We start from the raw sequence: 20,897 nt of genomic DNA on the forward strand, positions 1-20,897 counted from the left end.
TACAACCACTCAGGCGGCATGGATTTCTACAAGAGCTGCTCCGACTGTCTGCTGATCTTCCACAAAGGCGTTTTAGGCGGATACGTGCTGAGCTACAGTAATCACACACACACACACACACACACACACACACACACACACACACACACACACACACACACACACACACACACACACATTTAATAAAGAGGACATTTCTATAAAGATGAGGAAATCTTGTGAACATGTGTGGACGTTGATGATCTGTGATCTTTAAAGGTTGTTTGAGGGTTCAGACCTGGTTTTTGGTTACAGTCTGGAAATTAATGATCAATTATGGACCTCACAAATATAGAGGTAGTAACATCTGTGTGTGTGTGTGTGTGTGTGTGTGTGTGTGTGTGTGTGTGTGTGTGTGTGTGTGTGTGTGTCAGGGAGAGAAGGGCAGCATGGGGATGTTGAGCAGCTGAAAGCGGCCCTCAGTGATCATCAGAAACAGGCCGAGTGTTTTGGATTCAGTCACGATCAACCGTTCAGCTACGACGGAGCTGCAGGTCAGAGACCCATCAAACTGTCTCACATGTTCCTAATCAATGAAGTCTGATCACAGATCAATGAAATATCTCAATGATGATGATGATGATGATGATGATGATGAAATATCTCGATGATATAATGATGATGATGATGATGAAATATCTCAATGATGATATAATCATGATATAACGATGATGATGATGATGATGATGATGATGATGATATAGTCTATCCTCTTCCTCACAGACTTATGTCAGAAGAAATCTTCGACTGCTGAACAGTCCTGAGAGACAAACATCCTGCTGGAGCAACATGTCTCATATCTCATCAATACAATAAAAACTAATACTAAACTCTCAACGTCTTGTTTCATTTATTTATTTATTAGTTTGTTTGTTTATTGTATTTTATTTATGAACATTATTTGGTTATAATAATAATAATAATAATAATAATAATAATAATAATAATAATAATAATAATAATAATAATAATTAAATGAGGAGGGAAGTACAACAGCAGAAATCATTTTGAGTATATGTAGTATAACATAGTATATACAGAGTAGAGTGTAACATAGTGCAGTAAAGTATTAGTAGAATACAGTAGAGTACAATGCATTAAGAGGGTATTTTATCATCTGTAGTTCCTGCACAGATGTTACAAACTGCACAAACATCATTCTGCACAGAGAGGAACGAGAGAGGAAAACACATTCAACATTAAATTTAAAAGTGTAATTCTTCCCCAACAGCAGGCGGCGGTAACGGGCGGCTCCGTGACGTCACACCGGCTTCTCCAACAAGAAGACGCCGTGACGTCACTTCCGTCAGATAACCAACATGGAGTCGTGCGGTATGAAGCTGAGTTTCTGGGAGAACGGGCCGAAGCCCGGACAGTTTTATTCTTTCCCCGGCGGCAGCGGTAGCAGCAGCGGGTCGGGCACAGCCTGCGGGCCGGTCAGACACACACTGTGAGTGATCCGCCGGTTACCGTTAAATTCAACCCGAACCTCCGTGGTCGGTTTCGGTTTTAGCTCCGCCGCGGTGCTGCATCATCACGGAGCTAAATGATGCTAAGCTAACTGTCACTTTTATCGGGTTTTAACGTGTTTACAGCTCAGCGCAGATACTTCGGAAAGTATTTAACTAATTTAAACCATAAACGAGAATCTATATTGATTATTAGAAAGGTGGAATAACTTTAATCTGTTTTTTTTCTGCGTGTTTTGATGAGTTAGTGTTAGCTGTGCTAGCTAGCCACCGTCAGCGAATATTAACCACAGAAACACAGTTTTACTTCTATTCCCAGACTTGAATTCTCCTCTAAACACGTTTATTCTAAAGGAGTGTAAAATGTAAGGTTACCGCTTTGATATGTTGACATTTGCATGTTTACAGACCTGATTACAGTGAAATGAGGTAATTTATATTTTTGACCGCGTTAGAAGTCTGTTTCAGTCGCTTTGGTACGTTTCTCAGATCAGAAATGAATCATCTGGTCACTTGTGCTCATCATTAAAGCTTTTTCTCTTTACTTTGAACAAACTGCAAATGATGATGTACAGTTGTCTGTTGTTGCCGACATCATTAGTTGCTTCTGTCATATTGATTAACGTGTATTATCCTGGTTCTGTGTTGAATAGTCTCTCTGGGCAGAAGTTGTCCTGATCTGTCAGCATGTTTCTGTACATTTCTATTGGACTGTTTTTGTAAATGTGTCCTGACATGATGAACTGCTCTCAGGTGAATCTTGACTTTCGCTAATAAAGGAGAACATGTGACGTTTTAGATCAACCAATGATCAACCGGCTCCTTAAATAGCTCAGAGCTGCATCTCATGTCCTTCAGTTGGTGAACACATATAGACAGAACACAACACAGTGTTATAGATCTGACAGTGGAAGAACAACAAGGAAATAAACATAGTCAACAGGTGGGGAGAAGAAGAGGAGGAAGGCTGCGTGATGAAGGGTAGGGAGGCAATACAGAGGAAGAGGTAGAAGAGACGAGGACATTCCTGACTGTGGACCGTGTTCTCCATCATGAACGGGTTCACTGTACTGTAATACTGTATACTTACTGTAATGCTTCATATTACAGTATTTCACTGGCGTTGTACAGTACACAGTAGATGTATACTGTACATATACTGTACTCTGTCATACCGCCAACATGACGGAGCAGTTTGACTGTCTTGTTTGTAAACAATGACACGAGGACTTGTCCTTCTGATGGCGCCGACATGTTCACTGACATAAATAGAGAGATAAACTTAAGGATTATGAGCTTTTACAGGCAATCTTTGCTGTTTGTATGAATTGATACTGACTGGTTTGCAAATGAGAAATGTACCAAAGCAACTGAGAAGAACCATAAACCAACAGTCAGGAGTTTAAATGCGTTCCTCCCGTTCATACTGACCGTATCAATTCATCTTTTTGGTTTTTATGTACTTTTATCTCCCTTCATGTTTGTGCATGTGCGTCTCTTCACTGCCAGGAATATTTATTCTAGTGGAGAAACACAATTCCTTCATTTTATGTGTAATTTTTCCAGTAAGTGCAGAATGTATGAATGAATCTCATCCTCATTCAAATGGCGCGACCCTGCATGTGAATGAGTCCATGACTTAAGGCTCCTCTGTCTCCATAGTAACCCCATGGTAACCGGCACGTCGGTGCTCGGTGTGAAGTTCACCGGCGGCGTCATCATCGCGGCGGACATGTTGGGCTCGTACGGGTCTCTGGCTCGATTCAGGAACATCTCCCGCCTCATGAAGGTGAACAAGCTCTGCCGGAGAAGTAAACAAAATGTTTGACGACGACGATGTTTCTGATGAGCGGAGATGACGACGGTTTGTTTTGTTGTTTCAGGTGAACAACAACACCATCCTGGGAGCTTCAGGAGACTACGCAGACTACCAGTATCTGAAACAGGTCATCGAGCAGATGGTGTAAGAAATACAAAACCACCCAAGGGTCAAACTTTGATTTGTATTGCTGCTCCAGGTTACATTTATCTCAGTTTAACATCAGAGCTGCTTCATGTATCCGTCTGTCTACCTTGTTTTATTGTCTTTAATAAGCCGGTTCAGTACTTGAGTTTGTAATGTTTTTGGTGTTGTCAGTATCGACGAGGAGCTGCTGGGTGACGGTCACAGCTACAGTCCGAAGGCGGTCCACTCCTGGCTGACCAGAGTGATGTACAACCGGCGCAGCAGGATGAATCCTCTGTGGAACACCGTGGTCATCGGAGGTTTCTACAACGGAGAGAGGTAACCGCTGAGCTGCAGCCACTTTCAATATCTTATATATATTCACCGGTTCCAGCTCATCACATCTTTGAATATCAATCAATCAATCGGTTTTTATTGATATAGCGCTCTCAGGGCTCTTTAGACTGAACTGTTTAATATCTGACTGAATATTGTTTGGTTGTAGATTGTTAGTCAAATAAAACAAGTTATTTATAAAAAGCATTTCACAATATTTCCTGACATTTTATAGACAAAAGGATGAAGCCGTTAATCGAGATAATAATTGATAATAGAGATAATCGTTAGTTGTAAATCTGGTCCTGTTGACTCTTCTTCTACTCTCTGTTTGTCTGTCAGAGCTTCATCATGTGATGCTGCTCTTAGCTGTAAGAAACAAGTCCAACTGTTTGCGCTGAAACTTAATTAATTAATTATGAATTAACCAGTCGGCCATCTTGTCTCCGTCTAGTTTCCTTGGTTACGTGGACAAGCTGGGCGTGGCCTATGAGGCTCCCACAGTGGCCACTGGCTTTGGAGCGTACCTGGCTCAGGTGAGTGACTAATGCATTTCCTCCTGATATTAAAGCATAGTGTTCCCAGTGTTCCCAGTTAAACCAGCAGCAGTCAGGTGTCTGTAATCATTCCTCCTGTTCATACTGGATATTAAAAGTCTGTGTGAAGCTTCTATTCAGCTTCAGCAGTCTGAGTTAGTCATATCAAGTGGATATCTGACACATTTACAGTCTTTTTAGCATCAAATTCCCTCTTTGTGTTTCCTCGGACAGTGTTTCCCTGTTGAGCTGCAGGTGGAAGTATAGTAACAAAAAGAGGAACTTTGGCACTAAAAAGACTGTAACGTTGAAAGATATCTACTTGATTTGACTCATTTGGACGCTGAAGCTTCATATTAGCTTCAGATAAACTTTTGTGGATTTTGTCCTCCATCACTTCCATTGTAAGGTCATTATAAAGGGATCTTCTAATGGTCAGTATGAACAGGAGCAATGATTACAGCAAGAAACACAGCTTTAATGTTCATCTGATAACTGACTGTTGGTTTAAGACACACTTGAAAACTGAAATCTGCCTTTTAAGGGAGATTTTCTTTTTACACAAATTGAATCTTTCCGGTACAAAAAGGTTAAAGCAGAAGCTTGATGCCACTCTCATGTCTTTCCAGTAAATACAAAGCCACAGCCAGCAGCCTGTTAGCTTAGCTTAGCATAAAGACGCAGCCATGGATGTATAAAGAGAGCTGGATACAGCGAGGCAGAGATGCGTTCATTCAGACATGGATCATGATCACAAGAGACTGGCCGACTCAGACGGCTGCTTCTGCTTCAGCTCTCTTGCTGTTCAGCCTTCTGAAATGTGATCAGACTGAATGGATCAACTTCTGATAGTGAAACGAGTCGTTTTGGGTTGTGACGTTCAAAAAATGATCCGCTGATTTACAATGTGAGTCTTTTTGGGCTCGATAGCATCATGTGACGTCCTCATTATGTGGTTTGGCCGCTAAGTCAAATTAGCTTCAAAGCCGGCGGGAAAGAAAGAGGAACTTTGGCACTAAAAAGACTGTAACGTTGAAAGATATCTACTTGATTTGACTCATTTGGACGCTGAAGCTTCATATTAGCTTCAGATAAATACATTAATGGTCAGTATGAACAGGAGGAATGATTACAGCAAGAAACACATCTTTAATGTTCATTTGATGACTGACTGTTGGTTTAAGACTCTCTGGATAAACTGTGATCCTGTACTTTAGGTTTTTATCACCAGCCTGAAGTGATTCTTTTCTTTTGACTCTAGAAGCTCGTGTGTGTGTTTCTGGTGTGTTTAACCTGCTCTGTTTGTGTGTTTTTAGCCTCTGATGAGGGAGGTGTTGGAGAACAAAGTGGAGATCACCAAACAGGAGGCTCGGGACCTGGTGGAGCGCTGCCTCAAAGTGCTCTACTACCGAGACGCTCGCTCCTACAACAGGGTGAGTTCACTGCAGCTTCAACTTAAAGGTGCAATAAACAACATTCAGTCACACTAGAGCGCCAAAACAAACGCACACACATCGTATAATCAATAAAGTTGACCAAAAAAGAAGAAGAAGAAGAAGAAAGCAGCATCTGAACACACTGTCAGACGAGGCCGAGCTGATCAATACGGATCAAAATGGACTATTTCTGCCTCACATGTTGACTGCTCAGGGAGGGGCTCACATGCACGCTCACATGCACGCTCACATGCACTAACATGCAGAGACAGTGTGACTTCATTCTCTGCTCAGGACACCGTTACGTCACTGTATCTTTACATAGTAAAACACTGATGCTGAATGTCGTTTATTGCACCTTTAAGTCTGGTGTTAAATTATCAAAGCAACAGTGAACTGATCTACTAACACGTCTGTCTGTTGTGTTGTTGATTAATCTATTAGTTGTTTGATCCATAAAATGTCAGAAAATGTTGATCAATGTTTCCCAAAGACGACGTCATCTTCAGTTTACTGTCAGAGAGACGAAAGAAACCAGAAAATATTCAGTTAAGAAGCTGCAATCACAGAATTTTGACTTTTTTTCCCTTAAAATTAAAAAAAAAATAGTTGAAAACTAATCGATTAATCAACTAATCGTTCCAGACACTCACCACACCTACTGTAGATTCATCCACCGCTGAAAATAGTCCCCAACAAACGCTCCATCATTTCCTCCTGTCTGTCCGTTAAAATCAACTATTTCAGACTTTTTAAACATGAATATTTAAAGATTTTCAGTAGGAACCAATGAGCTTCGAGCTGAGAGACACACAGGAGGAAAGTATTGAGAGACGGACGAACATGTTGTTGGTTTGTCTGACTTTTAAAAAAAAGATAATACTTGGTTATGAAAGCAAATTTAATTCATAATTGCTGGATAATAATTAATTTTTTTCCCTGTTTTACTGCCGTTGAATGAACTAAAAATCAGTCTTTATAGGTGTTAATAAACGATTGATTGATTAATCTGGATTTAATATTTATTCAGTTATCAGATCAAGACAAAACATTTTCAGTGTTCATTTTTAAAGATGGAGAAAGAAAACTCGTCATTTGTTGTTTTATTCCATTTTTACGCAGCAACTATAAAAATTAACTTTAATTTGCTTTTAATGAATGATCAATATGTTGTTGTTGTTTTTTAGCATGAGATCGCCATAGTAACAGAAGAGGGTGTGGAGATCATTGGTCCTCTGTCTTCTGAAACCAACTGGGACATCGCCGACATGGTCAGGTAGGGTCAAAGGTCAAAGAAGTTTCCTCTGAACCCCGAGAAACAGAACAAGTCTCAATAAATCACACAGACGCTGCTGAAGGAACTGATCCTACTGATCCGATAACGTTTCCAGCAGCTGTTTTTTTTTTTTTGTCCTCGCCGTTCTCACTCTGATGTGGGCGGGGCTCAGGTAGAAGAAGGTGATGTCACAAACTCCTGTGCACCAATCAGGATTTAGAAACGTTTGAATCAGATCTGACGAGTCGATGGATTGTTTCCGTCCAGACTGCCTCTAAAAGTTGCTTTTTCTTGTGAATTAGTTGAAAAGTTTATGAAAAGAATTCAAATAAAACAAGAAGAAGAAAACGTGACCCGGTGATGAAACGTTCTAAACAGACGTAACTTTATTTTAAGGAGTTTAAAAAGGTCGTAAATGTCTGTAGACGATAAAAACCACCTCAGAGTGTGCAGTACTGAAACATTACAGATATATATATATATATTTCTGCTTTTCACATATTCAGATAAATGTTCAGATGGTAAAAGTTTGTTTGGTATCAGTGTGTTGACTCGTGTTTCTCTTCTCGTTTCTCTGCAGCGGGTTTGAATGAAGACGAGCTGCGACTCACAGACGAAGCCTTGCTGTTTCTCTGCCGCAACATGCAACGTATCTATTCCAGTTTAGTTTTTTTCTGATGTCCGGTGTCACTTTTGTATAATGGAAAAATAAATGTGATAAATAAATAACAATGTGCATGTTATTTGTGTGTTGAACAACATGAATGTGGTCACAGCTTTGAAACTTTTCTGCAAAAGTAATACAGCACACGAAATGTTGGACTGAAGTTTGGAGGTTTTTACTGGTGTGATGAAAACAAAAATCTTTATAATGTCCAAGGACTCGAACTGTTTCAGGCTGATTGTACCTACAGAAACCGGACAACTGGTCATAACGAAAATCTTGTCAATCTATTGTAGTTTTTCTGTGTTTTAGTCTAATTTTGCTCAGAGCTGCAAAAGAAAGGGCACATTTGGTCCAATAAGTCAACAAATGAATAACCAACAACAAGGGTTGACGTCAGAAATTTATATTTTGACATCGTGGGACCCGAGAAATTAATATTTTGAATTAATATCAGCTTTAAAACCATGTAGCTTCTAATGACTGTTTTCTTCTGAACTGCATTATATAAACGTGTTTAATACATAATCATTTAATGTTAATTAGAAATACTTTCGTTTTCGCTGTCTGAATAGTCTACTGTTGCTATGCAGATTTCGCAAGATAAAGTCATCTGTTTTGTAACTGGGCAGACCAGAAAAATGCGTCCAATCAGAATAATCTCTGTCAGAAAAATAATTCTGCTCGACGAATGGAAAATATCCCGCTTTGGGTATCCGGGTAGATTTGTTACAGCCCACCAATCGGAATAGACGTTCGCTTTGTAGTCAGGCAGACATAACAAAGTTGTCCAATCACAAAAAAATCTCAAAGGGGATTTTTGCTGTATCTTGGCTCAGGTACTTTCTTTTTCTTTTTTAAAATAATTACTGAAATGGGACTCACTTACCCGATCATAAATTAATAACAGCATTAATTAACTATTATCGGGAATTATTTTGAAATTAAAAATAGCGTGTAAAAACATGTTTAAGGGGTGTTTCGGCGCTTGCTAGCTTATGCTATCCGATAGCAACTAGCTAGGTTAGTTAGCTAGCCTCTGACGGTTAGCAGCGAGCTTAGCTAGCCATGAAGGAGAGCAGTAAACGTCAACGTTAGCCCGAGTAATGTCATTTTCTGCCACGGGGAGCCATTCTCTCACATTCTACGGCTTTTAAAGCTTTGTCATATCTGCTTGTAAGATGTCAGCTAACGTGTCGGAGTGTCGCTGTCTGTCGGCTAATGTAAAGGGTGTCTGTTAGCTAGCCTGTTAGCTCGGCAGTAACATGTTGAGCTGGGTCAGTGTGTGTGTGAGTGTGAGTGTGTGTGTGAGTGATGGTTAACGGCAGGCACATGACCACCGGCACTGCGGCCGCTGTAAACATGGCAGGCAGACATGACACAGGGAGCTCGGCTGTCACGGTGAAGAGAGCCGGTGTGTGGCGGGCTGCGTTCTGCCGTCCTGCCCCGCAGGAACATGCTTCCCGCTCCGGTAGTAGTAGGAAGCTATAACGGCACCGTGACAGCCGGCGTGTGTCACCACCCGGCAGCCGGCTGTCAGCGCGGAACCGGGCTGACATTGGACCTCAACAATGTTGTGAGATGTTAAGATCCAATGTTGTGCTCCGGTTGGGCTGCAGACGAGTGGGAGAGACCCTCTGTCTGTCTGTCTGACAGCAGCTACTGACGGAACAAGCACATGTAGTGCACCTAATGACTATTTACTAGCACATTTACTACTACAACTGAATTTACTAAGTACAAATTTGAGGTACTTGTATTTTGCTTGAGCATTTCCATGTGATGCTACTTTCTACATTTCAGAGGGAAATATTGTACTTTCTACTCCACTACATTTATTTGACAGCTTTAGTTACTTTTCAGATGAAGATTTGACACAATGGATAATATAACAAGCTTTTAAAATACAACACATTGTTGAAGATGAAACCAGTGGTTTCCAACCTTTTTGTCTTTTGACGTCTTACAAAAAGCAGTGTGTAGTCGGGGTCACATTTCACATGTCTATGAGTTGTTAACAGCTCCACCAAATAGTGATTTTTCCCTCTAAACTTCTCACATGCTTTCATTTCAATAAATGTTCAAATGATCCAATATTTCAGCAAAAATCAAAGATTAGAGAAAAAGTCCAAAAACTGAAAACAGATTTGTGTATCAGAACTTTGTTTTTTGCTGCTCTAACACTGATGCTTCACTATTAATAATCTAATGATGTCATATATAATAATATATCAGTCAGAGGGACCAAACCACTACTTTTACTGCAATACTTTAACTACATCAAGCTCATAATACTTATGTACTTTTACTGCAATACTTTAACTACATCAAGCTCATAATACTTATGTACTTTTACTGCAATACTTTAACTACATCAAGCTCATAATACTTATGTACTTTTACTGCAGTAGGATTTTTCATGCAGGACTTTTACTTACAATGGAGTATTTAGAAATGTCTGTATTGGTACTTTTACTGCAGTAAAGTATCTGAGTACTTCTTCCTGCGCTGCTTCCCTGTAAGTTTCTATAAAGTTGTTAAATTCAGCTTATTCTACAGTCTGACTGAACCATCGTATATATTTTGTATCATCTTGTTCCAGCTCTTTTTTCATCTAAGTTAAATATTCAGGCCCAACGCTCCACGTTTTGATTGCTGCACCACTTCCTAAAACGGAAGTATTGTGTAAAACATGTTTTCACCTTGTCGTGAGTTTTTTGGGGTTGGATGATTATTTAAGAAGTAAATGTAATCTATTTAAATTAAACCTGTATCACAGAGAAGTGTGTGAAATGTGAGGAGGTCTTGGATACTTTTTGAAGACACAATATATTTAATTTATTTTCCCCAAAAACTCCTGATGCACTCGTTCGGCGTATTTGGAAACAACAACAAAGTTTGGTAGAACATTATGAGTTTGTACTGGAGCTGATTATTTTTGCAATATTTGCAATTAATCTGTCAATTTATTTGTTTTTAAAGTTCTTTTTTGTCCAACTAAAAGACGAAACTCAAAGATATTCAGTTTATAGTGATGAAAGACTTAATAAAACAACATCTGAAGCTGGAAGTTGTTGGAGATTGTTGCTTAAAAAAATAAGATAATTTGATTCTCAGAACTGTTGATGAGTCGTTGTTTTTCTGCTCTACTAACAACAATGTAAAGTATGTGTGATGTCAAAGAGAAATCTCAGCTCAAGGTCCAGTTACTGGCTATCTCTGGAGCTTTCAGTGACATCTCACAGTCTTCCTCAGATGATGGAGTCGTCATGGAGACGAGTTGTGTGAAGCACTGAAATAAGTACTCTTAACTAACTGTTATGTCCGCTTGTGTCCTCAGATGGTGATACTCAGCACTGGTTAGTTGGTCCAGATGTCGGAGGACCAGCGGCACCAGCGGCCCGAAGCCTCCCGGCGGGGGGAGGGTGGGCTGGAGGCGGGGGAGGGCGACACCGAGCCCAGCATGCTGCTGCAGAAACTCAAGAGCAACATCTCGTAAGTCGACTTCTTCGGTGACATTTCTAAAGAAACTCTGTATAAAGGACGAGTTCATGATGTTTCCAGTGTTAAACCGTCAGTCAGGTGTCCATATGAACAGTGAAGTTGCAGTTCCTGCACTACAAAAGTACAGGAACTTTGGGGGGCGGGGTTTGCAGGGATGACTCACTGATTGGTCAAACACAGAGACCACAGCTGCTTTAACTTGTGTTCTGCTTCATTCATAAAAGAAGGAAGTACTCTAGTATCAGTTTAGGACGAGCGGAGGACATTTTTGTGACATTAAAAGTAGGGATGCATGATATTGGATTTTTTGCCGATATCCGATATGCCGATATTTCCAACTCATTGTAGCCGATGCCGATATATGCACATATTATTTTCCAGCTGGCTGAGGAGACTATTATACATGCAAGCATAGATTGTACTAAATATGATCAAGAAAGACAATATATGAAGGAAGAACTCAGGAAGACTGGAGTTCAGGAGTTCAGCATTAAACCTTTAATGAACCTGCCAAGTGGGAGCAGCAGTAGAGTTTTCATTGAGTTTATTAGACAGACAGGATTAATGTGGAGGATTTAATCTCTGGTCCACACTCCGGAGCAGAAGGTGGCGCTAATGCACCTAATACGCTGGTTGACAACCGCTGTTATAAACCAAAAAGAAGAAGTTTTTTTCCAAACAGAGTGGTACATCCTGTCAGCCGAAGTGTTTCCTATCTGTGCAGCCGTTCTAAGGAAGGAGAAGATGAAGCTGAAACATGTTGGTCTACAATAAAGTTATTCTATATACTACAAGTGCTGCCGGAGTTTTGACCTCCTTCTCTGTGCACCTTGGAAGTAGGTGAAGTTGTGCCAGAAACCTTTACTCTGCATCTACTTCATTCTAAACAGAAATAAAACCATCAGACGCTCTCTGCATTTCTGCTTTTCATTCATCCATCACATCCAACTCCTGCAGCAGGAAACACAAAGAACAACATGTGAATACTGCGTTTCATTTTTTTAATTCCTCATGGGTCTCATCTGCAGGATCTACCTGCTTCTTCAGATGTGGTGGAAACACAAACGGGATGCACAACAGGGACTTTTAGTTCCAGGTTTAGTTCCTGAGTACCTGGAACTGTTTGTCTGCATGTTAACCTCTGTGTTCTCTGTTTGTTGCAGTAAGAGTGTTCAGACCAAAGTGGATCAGATCCTGGTAAGCACTCATTGTCCAGCTTCTAATCTCAGACGTGTGCAGGTGAAGCTCCTTTCCGTCAGTGCTCAGCTGTGATCTGTTGTGTTCTGCTTTAACAGCAAGACGTTCAGCGTTTCTCCGACAACGACAAGCTGTACCTGTACCTCCAGCTGCCCTCAGGACCCAGCTCCGGAGACAAGAGGTCCGCAAGGATGCCATCCAGTAAATATTATTAATTACAGCTTAATTATAGTGTGACAGAAACACTGACTTTTACTGCGTGTGTGTGTGTGTGTGTGTGTGTGTATGTGTGTGTGTAGCAGTGGAGACTCTAGTTCATTCAACACAGCCGACCAGCTTCACACCTGTAACTGGATCCGCAGTCACCTGGAGGAGCATTCAGACACCTGCCTGCCCAAACAGGACGTCTACGAGACATACAAGTCAGAGAACACACACACACACACACACACATTTTAGTTGTATGTGACATGTCTCCCTCACTGCTCACTGTCTCTGTGTGTGTGTGTGTGTGTGTGTGTGTGTGTGTGTGTGTGTGTGTGTGTGTGTGTGTGTACTCGTTGTTTTCAGACGTTACTGTGAGAACCTGCAGCATCGTCCGCTGAGCGCCGCCAACTTTGGGAAGATCATCAGAGACATTTTCCCGAACATCAAGGCGCGGCGGCTCGGCGGCAGAGGACAGTCCAAATATCCTTCCAGCTGCTGGACTGTTGCTGTTAAATATCAAAAATGTTAAATATCTGTAGTTTTAAGGTTTCAGTCAGAGCTGCAACGATTAGTCAATCGACAGACTGCGACTACTTTGATCATTGAATACATGATGGTAAACTGAGTCTCTATTGATCAGACAAAACAAACAATCGATAATGAAAATATTCATTATTTACAGCCTTAATTTCAGTTTCAGTTTTACCTCAAATGCTAACAGATTATTATGAGGTGAATATATTCTGTATTTAAAGGGTTTAGCATGTCGCTGTGATGATCTGGTTCAGGCTGGTTTGGTATGAAGGTTTCTGGTTGAATTCCATAACCTGCCCAGCTGATACGTACTGTTACAGCGGCATCAGGAGGAAGACGGTGCTCAACATGCCTCTGCTGCCCAACCTGGACCTGAAGAACGACCCGGTACACACACACACACACACACACACACACACGTTTACACACACTGACTGAGTTTATTAAACTTAAAAAAATCAGATTTGAGTCACTTCAGCGTGTAATGTGAACGTAGTCTTATTCTTGTTACATTCTTGCTGAATCCTGTTGATGTTCCTTCCTCTTCATCTTCAGGCTGAGCTGACTGAGCTGGTCCAGACGTACAAACAGGAAGTGACAGAGGCGGCATGCGAGCTGATCTGTGATTGGGCACAGAAGATCCTGAAGCGTTCGTTCGACACAGTGGTGGAGATCGCTCGCTACCTGATCCAGGAGCACATCGTCAATCCTCGCTGCAGCCAGGCCGAGCTGGTCAGCTCCGCAGCGCTCGCAGGTCTGTGAGACAGAAGCTTCAACTCCTCGTGTTTTGCCGCTCTTAGCGCCACTTCAGCTTTGGTTAAAATGACGTATCAGCCGTTACTGATTAACCTTCATTCTGTGAGAAACATGATGACGTAATGAAACTTGTCTGGCGGTTTGTGTGTCTCCACTCGACCAAAGATCCTCTGTGAGGGAAGAAGCTCCACTCTGCAACACCACTGTACTATCAGAGTGTTTCTGTAGTTCCAACAACTCCAACAGAGTGAGATGTCGTCTCTCCAGAGGATCAACTGTCATTCACATCAGATCAATAATTTACACTGATCAGTAGTTTTACACCAGGAGCTTCAGGGCTCAAAGCTGCAACTGATATTTAATGTGTCAGATTTAATCTACATTTCATATCTTCTGCTGCTGCTGAGCAGATACATTTATTTATTTTTTATATTTATCTTTTCAGAATTATTTTCACATATGAAGCTTTGCTGATTCCAATTTTACAAATCATGATAAGAAAAAATTTAAATCAAAATTTTAAATTACTGAAAAAACAAAAGAGCCAAATTGAAACAAAAAAACAGGAAGGAAATATGAGACAAGTTGGATACTACACACAGTTATATATATTAAATACATTCACATACATATATACATTTACCTGTATACCTGTATACACTCGTACACAGACGTGTGTGTTCACGTATGAATATAAGTATCAGAGCAAGTTCTCTCTGTTCCTCTCAGCCCACAGCAGTGCAACAACAACAGAAAGGATGAAGATATACTGTAGATCTAAAAATTCCTTTTAAAAACATATAAATCCCACGAGAAAAAAAAACAAAAAAAGAATGAGCGGTTAGCAGCTCAGTGCTTTAAAGTGCATTTAGAGAGAAAAGTACATGTGTCAGTTGGATGTAGACAGTGAGAGTGACTGATGGGGGAGTTTATAATCCATTTTACTGTCCAGAGAACATTAGAGAACATCAGGCAACATGACTGTTGGAACTGCTGGTTTGTATGGCTAACGGTTAGCCTAGCTTGCACTCCTCCAAACTTTCCCCGCTTCTACACCCTGTCATGCTGCTTTCAATGTTTCCTCTCTGGTGCAGCTCCAGGCGAGGTCGTGGTCTCCTTTGGGTCCACTGGGTGCAGCAGCAGCAGCAGACCAGGATCGCTCAGCTGTTTGTAGCTCCCAGCCAGTATTTCTTGTTTGTATGGCTAACGGTTAGCCTAGCTTGCACTCCTCCAAACTTTCCCCGCTTCTACACCCTGTCATGCTGCTTTCAATGTTTCCTCTCTGGTGCAGCTCCAGGCGAGGTCGTGGTCTCCTTTGGGTCCACTGGGTGCAGCAGCAGCAGCAGCAGCAGACCAGGATCGCTCAGCTGTTTGTAGCTCCCATCCAGTATTTCTCGTAGCAAAAATCTTTGTTACAAATGTCTGAAACAAAATTACAGACATATTTCCCCTGCACTCCACACGATGACACAGACATAGACGTAGACGCTGCATAGTCAGAACTAGGAGAGGACGCCGCAAATGTCGGTTGCGCAGCCATCACACCCGTTCATGGAGAGAGACAGAGAAAGAGAAAGTGAGAGCGAGAGAGAGATTACCACCAACAAGGACCCTTCATTTATCTTCTTGTCTTCACAAAATAACTCTTCTGTCAGCTTCCTCAGTGCAGTTTCTGCTTTGGAATGTTACCTTGTCTTTAGAGTCTTCGCTGAAGGTTATTTGAAGGTTATTTTGCAAAATGTCGCATTTTTTAGGTCCAAGTTTGAGATGTTCAGGAGCTCATCTGTGGTGCAGCAGCTTTCTCTCATATCAGCATATAGATGTTAATAAACTCTTACTTAAAGGGCAGACTGTGGCTGACATGAACCGTCCGTTTTTGCTTTTGCTTTTTTCTGTATTTTTTAATCTCCAAGTTGAACATGTCAGTTTTCAGAAGCAGCAGTAGCTTTTTGAGTTGATTGACTCTCTATCTGCTTCAGGAGGTCCAGCCAAACCCCACAAGGTCATCAAGAAAACTCCGGTCATATCTAAAGCAGAGAGCGACGGCGCCGCTGATCAGAAGGTGATCACAGGTGTTTCTGTACAATCATTGATCACATACAGACGCTGTGTCTCTGCTGCTCACTGCTTCCTGTCGTCTTTAGAGGGAAGCTGGAGACTCGTCCTGCTCGTCTGCGTTGAAGCCGCCGTCTGGAGACAAATCAGCATCATCTGCCAAACCTTCCTCTCTGGATGCTCCGCCTCCTCCCTCCTCTTCCTCCTCCTCTTCTCTGCGTCCTGCGGTAAGTCTCCACTAGAGCTGCAACAATTTGTCGATTCATTGCCAACTATTTTGATAATCAATTCATTGTTTGAGTCATTTTTTAAGAAAATGCTCTGATTCCAGCTTCCAGTTTCTTTAGTCTCTATGACAGTAAACTGAAGATCTTTGTGTTGTGGACAAAACAAGACTTTTGAGGACGTCGTCTTTGGGAAAAACCGATTCACATTTTCCACCATTTTCTGACATTTTATGGACCAAACAGCTAATCGATTAATGTAGAAGATAATCAACAGATTAATAGATAATGAAAATAATCGTTAGCTGCAGCCAATAGTCTCCACCTGTATTCACCTGCAGTGTTGCTCAGTGGTTGTTTCCACAGTTACCAATAAAATAATCAATCAATAATGTAAATGACTGTGTCTTGATGTGATGCAGGTGGAGGCCTTCATGAAGCAGTTACCCAGAATCCTCCCTCGCAGCTCCATCCCTGATAAGACGCTCTCGGTCCGATCCTCTCCGCCCTCGCTGGCGCCCAAAGATGCCTCAGGTGTCGGGGGGGCGTCGGGACCGGGAGGCCCAGCTGCCGCCGCCGCCGCCAGCGGTGGTGGGGTGAAGGTCATCGCCATGGCAACGCTGCCCCAGCAGCAGGGCGGGCCAGTCCCGGTGATGATCCTGCCTCAGGGCTGTCTGTCGTACGAGAGGGAGAAGGTCGCTCCGCCCCCGCCGCCACAGCCTGCTCCTCCACAGCAGCAGCACGCCCCCGCAGCGCCCACATCTGTGGTCCAGAAAGCTCGAGGGAACGCCAGCAAGCGCCCGCTGGAGGTGGTGACGTCAGGCGGACTGGGCATGCCCAGTAGCTCTGCCACCAACGCTCCTCCGGTAAAACGGAAACGTGGCCGACCAAGAAAACCTCGACCAGAAGACGCCCTGCCTGCTCCTCCTGCTGCTCTTCCTTCCCAGCCTCCACCTCCTGCTCCTCCCTCCCATCCCCCCATCATCACCTCCCTGACCGGCGGCGTCATCCAGAAAGCCTCTTCCTCCTCGTCTGCGTCGGCGGCACAGCCCATGCTGGAGCTGGTCATCCAGGAGCAGCCGGGGCTGGTTCTGAGTCAGCTGCCGGCGGTGTCAGAAGCGGGTCACCGGCTGATGGAGCACCGCGGGGTGGTGGTGCAGTGCCAGCCCGGCGGGGCGCCTGAGCCGGACCGCCACGGCCGGCCGCTGCTGCTGTTCCAGAACCCCAGCTGGGAGCTGGCGGCGGCAGGGCGGACGCCGATGGTCGAGGTCATCCAGAAAGCTCCGAGACCGAGCAATAACAACAGCAGCAGCGCTCCTCCACCTGCAGCTCACCTTCATCCTCCTCTCCCTCTGCCCACGCTACACGAGGAGCGGGGGGAGGTGGAGATAACGCTGACGCCGGTGGAGCTGCACGTCAGCCCGCAGCCTTCCTCCTCCACCTCTTCTTCTTCTTCTGCAGCTCCTGCCGTCTCTTCCGTCACAGCAGTGAAAAGTGAGGAGGAGGAGGAGGCGGCTGACAGCAGCACCTCCTCAAAGAGAGAGGGACACTAGCTCTTCACTCTTCTTCCTCCTTCGACACTCCTCGTCTTTTTTATCAGCCCTCACTCAGCTTTTACCTCACCTGCAACAAAGCCCCGCCCCCTGACCTCTCCTCTTCCTTATTGGTGGAAATCCCAGATTGGCAACAGCAGAGAGCCAATCGACGAGGATAAATGAAGCCAAAACCTCGACACGCTATCCTTCCATCGGCTCCCATTGCACTTGTAAACAGACTGGAGGCTGTTAGAAACCTGCATGTGTGTCTGTGAGTCCTCTGAGGCTGAAACCTGAAATAACACCTTCCGCTCTTCCTTCCTTTCCTCCTCCTCCCTCGCCTCCTTGTATCCTTCACCTCCAGATTTCTCATTTCCTGTTGACTCGTCTGCTGCGGCGCCTCCGCTGATTAACGCACATCAGATTCATCGGTTTATAGAAAACAAACACAGATAAAAGAGAACTTGATATAAAGGAAGGAGGGAAGATGAAAGAAAAGAGGAAGAAGGAAAGGAGACAATATTCAGAGTTGAATCAGGCCTCAGACGGAGTTCAGCCTGAAGTCGATAGATACAGTAGGTACTACGGGTCAGAGCCTTGAAAAGGTTCTTTGTACTAAATACGGAAAAATGACCTCTTGAAGCAGAGCTCGGCCTCGATCCACCTTCAGTCCAGTTCAGGAAAAAGTATTTGTGGATGTAATGAGAGCTGCAAACGTTGGGATCAACGGCAATAAAATAGATTATTTTCAAGCCCTTGACAAGTTCAGTAACTCAACAAAAAGACGTAGAGACGAAGTGCAGCTGGAAAAAACAGTTTTCACTTTGAATTTTGGATTGAATGTGAATTGAAGCTTCAGCTCTGCTGTTCTAAACAGCTTTGGTTTGTTGTGTTTTTATCAGTGTTTGTTAGTAGATGTTTCTGATCGTTCTCTGTGTGTGTGTGTGTGTGTGTGTGTGTGTGTGTGTGTGTGTGTGTGTGTGTGTGTGTAAGAGAGAGAAAAAGTTAAAATCTCAAAGCTCTCTTAATGACCCGTTACCCAAAAATGTTGCGTAAAATGAGCCTTTTTTCATATAAAATTTGAGATATTTTCACATTTATTTATTATTTCAGGTTATTTATCAGAAACGCCTTCTGGCCGATGGTCATATTGCATCATTTGGTCGTTGTATTAAATTTCAGTGAGTTTTAATTAGTTTTTAAATAAAAACCTTTCAGTAACAAAGTCGCAGAGAAAAACATCACGTCGGGTCATCGACTGTAATTTAAAGGACAGGTTCAGATTCTAACACTCACATGCTAAATGTCCACTGGGAGAGTTGTTTCTGTACTGGAAGTGACTGAAGTTCAGCTGAAATCAAACAGATCAAGTATCTCCGTTTATTGTCTATTTATCCCGACAACAAAACCTCGACGTGACGACGAGGTCGTCTCCCTCCAATCACGGCTCAGCAAAGGAAACACAAAGAGGGAAGTTGGTGCAGAAAAGCTTGATGAATGTAAGTCAGACTGTTGAGGCTTCAGCTGAACTTTAGAACAAGGACGGTGGATTTAGTCGAAGGGATCATTTCATAGTCAGTATTGATGATTACAGACTCTCAACTTTGCATGGACACACAGCTCGTGAGTGTTGTGTTAAGACGGTACTTTAAATACTTTACTTAAGATGTAAAGTACTTTAAATGTGTGTTGTCCCCTTCTGCTGCCTGGTGACCAGTGAAGCTGGATATTATTAGAAATTTTTCAATACTAGTGCCGATAAGACACCTGAGCTCTGGCAGAGATACCAAACCGACCTGCAGGACTTCTTACTTTGAGAAATATCATCAAGCCAAACTTCTCAAATGTCAGCCATACAGGAACTTTGACTAAATAAAATGCAGTTTTAACTGGAAACATTATGAATTAAATCCGTACTCGGTCCAAAGCACCGAGTACGGATTTAATTTGATCGGCACCAAAAAAGTATTTACGTTTGATATCCAGTCCTTTGACCACAGCGAGACCCGGCGGTGTTTTAAGACCTGATTTTTCATTTGAAATTTGAAGTTTACCCCAAGTTTTCTTGACGTGAGACGCCAAACTTATTAGCACTTATTTGGCCCAAAAATGTCCGCCCCCTCAGCAGAGCTCAGATCACATCTTCATTGACATTTGTGTCCCAGCAGCCTCTGCCTCTGATTGGCTCTGACTCTGATATTTTACCATAAACCTAACCAACGAAGGCAACGAGCACTAGCCAATCAGAGGCAGGGAAGGGCGGGTCTTCGCGGAATGTGTGTGTGGGAAAAGAAATAACGGCGCCGGGACACAAACGTCAGTGAAGACGTGATCATTTGTGGTGACATGCAGGTCGAATCATAGCCTTCGCGGTAAAACCGGTCACAGAAACAGGGAGGAAACAGTTTGAAGTTTGTTCTTTCCTGTTAAAGAAAATGGCGTCAGCTCAGGCACAAAGAGCAAAGCACAAAGTTACCTGCCACGAAGCGCTAAAACATGTTAAAATGCAGTAAAAACAAACAAATAGGAACAATGTATTCATGAGGGATATTTGCAGAAAATTAGCTTCCGTAGCACTAAAGTTTAGCCTATATGATTAGCCTGCTAGCTTAGCTGTTGTTGTATGTTGCCATGCGCCCTTTGCACTAACACTTCAACCGCCTCTTCCTGATCACTGAAGCACTGTCTGGATCAGCAATGTGACACAAACACATCAGGTCAGAATCGGAGATATTCTCGGTTCTTCTCTGCTGCTGAACTCACCTGACTGAAGACTTTTCTCGTCTCTTCTCATCTTCAAGTCATTTTTTTGGTGGCGACGCCAAAGTTTCAGCCCTGAAAGTCCAGCACTTCTTCTTCTTCTTCTTTTTATCCCAAACAGGGCAGAAAAAGCATTTAGACACTGAGAGTTGAGAGCAGTGATTGGAAAAGCTCTCATGAACTGAAAATAGACCAAACATGCAGTATTATGGGAAAAATCTTGTTGTGAAAGCCACAATAAAATGAAATTTACTTTTGTTATTTAGTTGTATAAACCACTTGTCAAAAAGAAAAATGTCTTTCTTTTAGTTTAATATCCAAATTTCATCCCTGTTATATTTACTCCAGTGGATCTAGATGATTTCACGCTGGAAACTTTACATTAAAACATTTTCCCTGTAATGGAAACGATGATTTAATTTTT

The 20,897-nt window shown here is 42.6% G+C and overlaps 3 protein-coding genes across 4 annotated transcripts in view; all 3 read left to right on the plus strand.

Moving 5' to 3' along the window:
• The window catches only part of LOC121913392 (saxitoxin and tetrodotoxin-binding protein 1-like), an 8,058-nt gene extending 7,182 nt beyond the window's left edge, over positions 1-876 (plus strand). The window contains exons 5-7 of the mRNA XM_042436101.1: positions 1-97; positions 414-533; positions 763-876. The exon at positions 1-97 is cut by the window's left edge and continues 29 nt beyond it. Of these exons, the coding sequence (XP_042292035.1) occupies positions 1-97; positions 414-533; positions 763-803 (258 nt within the window). The 3' untranslated portion in view covers positions 804-876. The remainder of the gene's footprint in view (positions 98-413; positions 534-762) is intronic.
• A 453-nt stretch (positions 877-1,329) lies between these two features.
• On the plus strand, positions 1,330-7,769 carry psmb4 (proteasome 20S subunit beta 4). Its single transcript, XM_042435760.1, has 8 exons — positions 1,330-1,489; positions 3,171-3,297; positions 3,392-3,471; positions 3,646-3,792; positions 4,244-4,325; positions 5,642-5,758; positions 6,949-7,037; positions 7,618-7,769. Exons 1-8 carry the CDS (start codon positions 1,359-1,361, stop codon positions 7,628-7,630), a joined length of 786 nt encoding a protein of 261 aa, XP_042291694.1. The 5' UTR covers positions 1,330-1,358; the 3' UTR covers positions 7,631-7,769.
• Positions 7,770-8,435: 666 nt separating this feature from the next.
• Positions 8,436-20,162, plus strand: rfx5 (regulatory factor X, 5). 2 transcript variants are annotated; one of them, XM_042435758.1, is made up of 11 exons: positions 8,436-8,540; positions 11,042-11,196; positions 12,369-12,402; positions 12,501-12,583; positions 12,702-12,824; positions 12,973-13,089; positions 13,452-13,530; positions 13,699-13,897; positions 15,879-15,961; positions 16,044-16,181; positions 16,601-20,162. In XM_042435758.1, exons 2-11 carry the CDS (start codon positions 11,075-11,077, stop codon positions 17,729-17,731), a joined length of 2,109 nt encoding a protein of 702 aa, XP_042291692.1. In that variant the 5' UTR covers positions 8,436-8,540; positions 11,042-11,074; the 3' UTR covers positions 17,732-20,162. The 2 variants fall into 2 exon arrangements, with proteins under 2 accessions (XP_042291692.1, XP_042291693.1); XM_042435759.1 differs by having other exon boundaries at positions 12,705-12,824.
• The last annotated feature ends 735 nt before the right edge of the window (positions 20,163-20,897 follow it).

Source organism: Thunnus maccoyii, chromosome 15 (genome assembly GCF_910596095.1).
Source record: "Thunnus maccoyii chromosome 15, fThuMac1.1, whole genome shotgun sequence".
NCBI lineage: Eukaryota > Metazoa > Chordata > Actinopteri > Scombriformes > Scombridae > Thunnus > Thunnus maccoyii.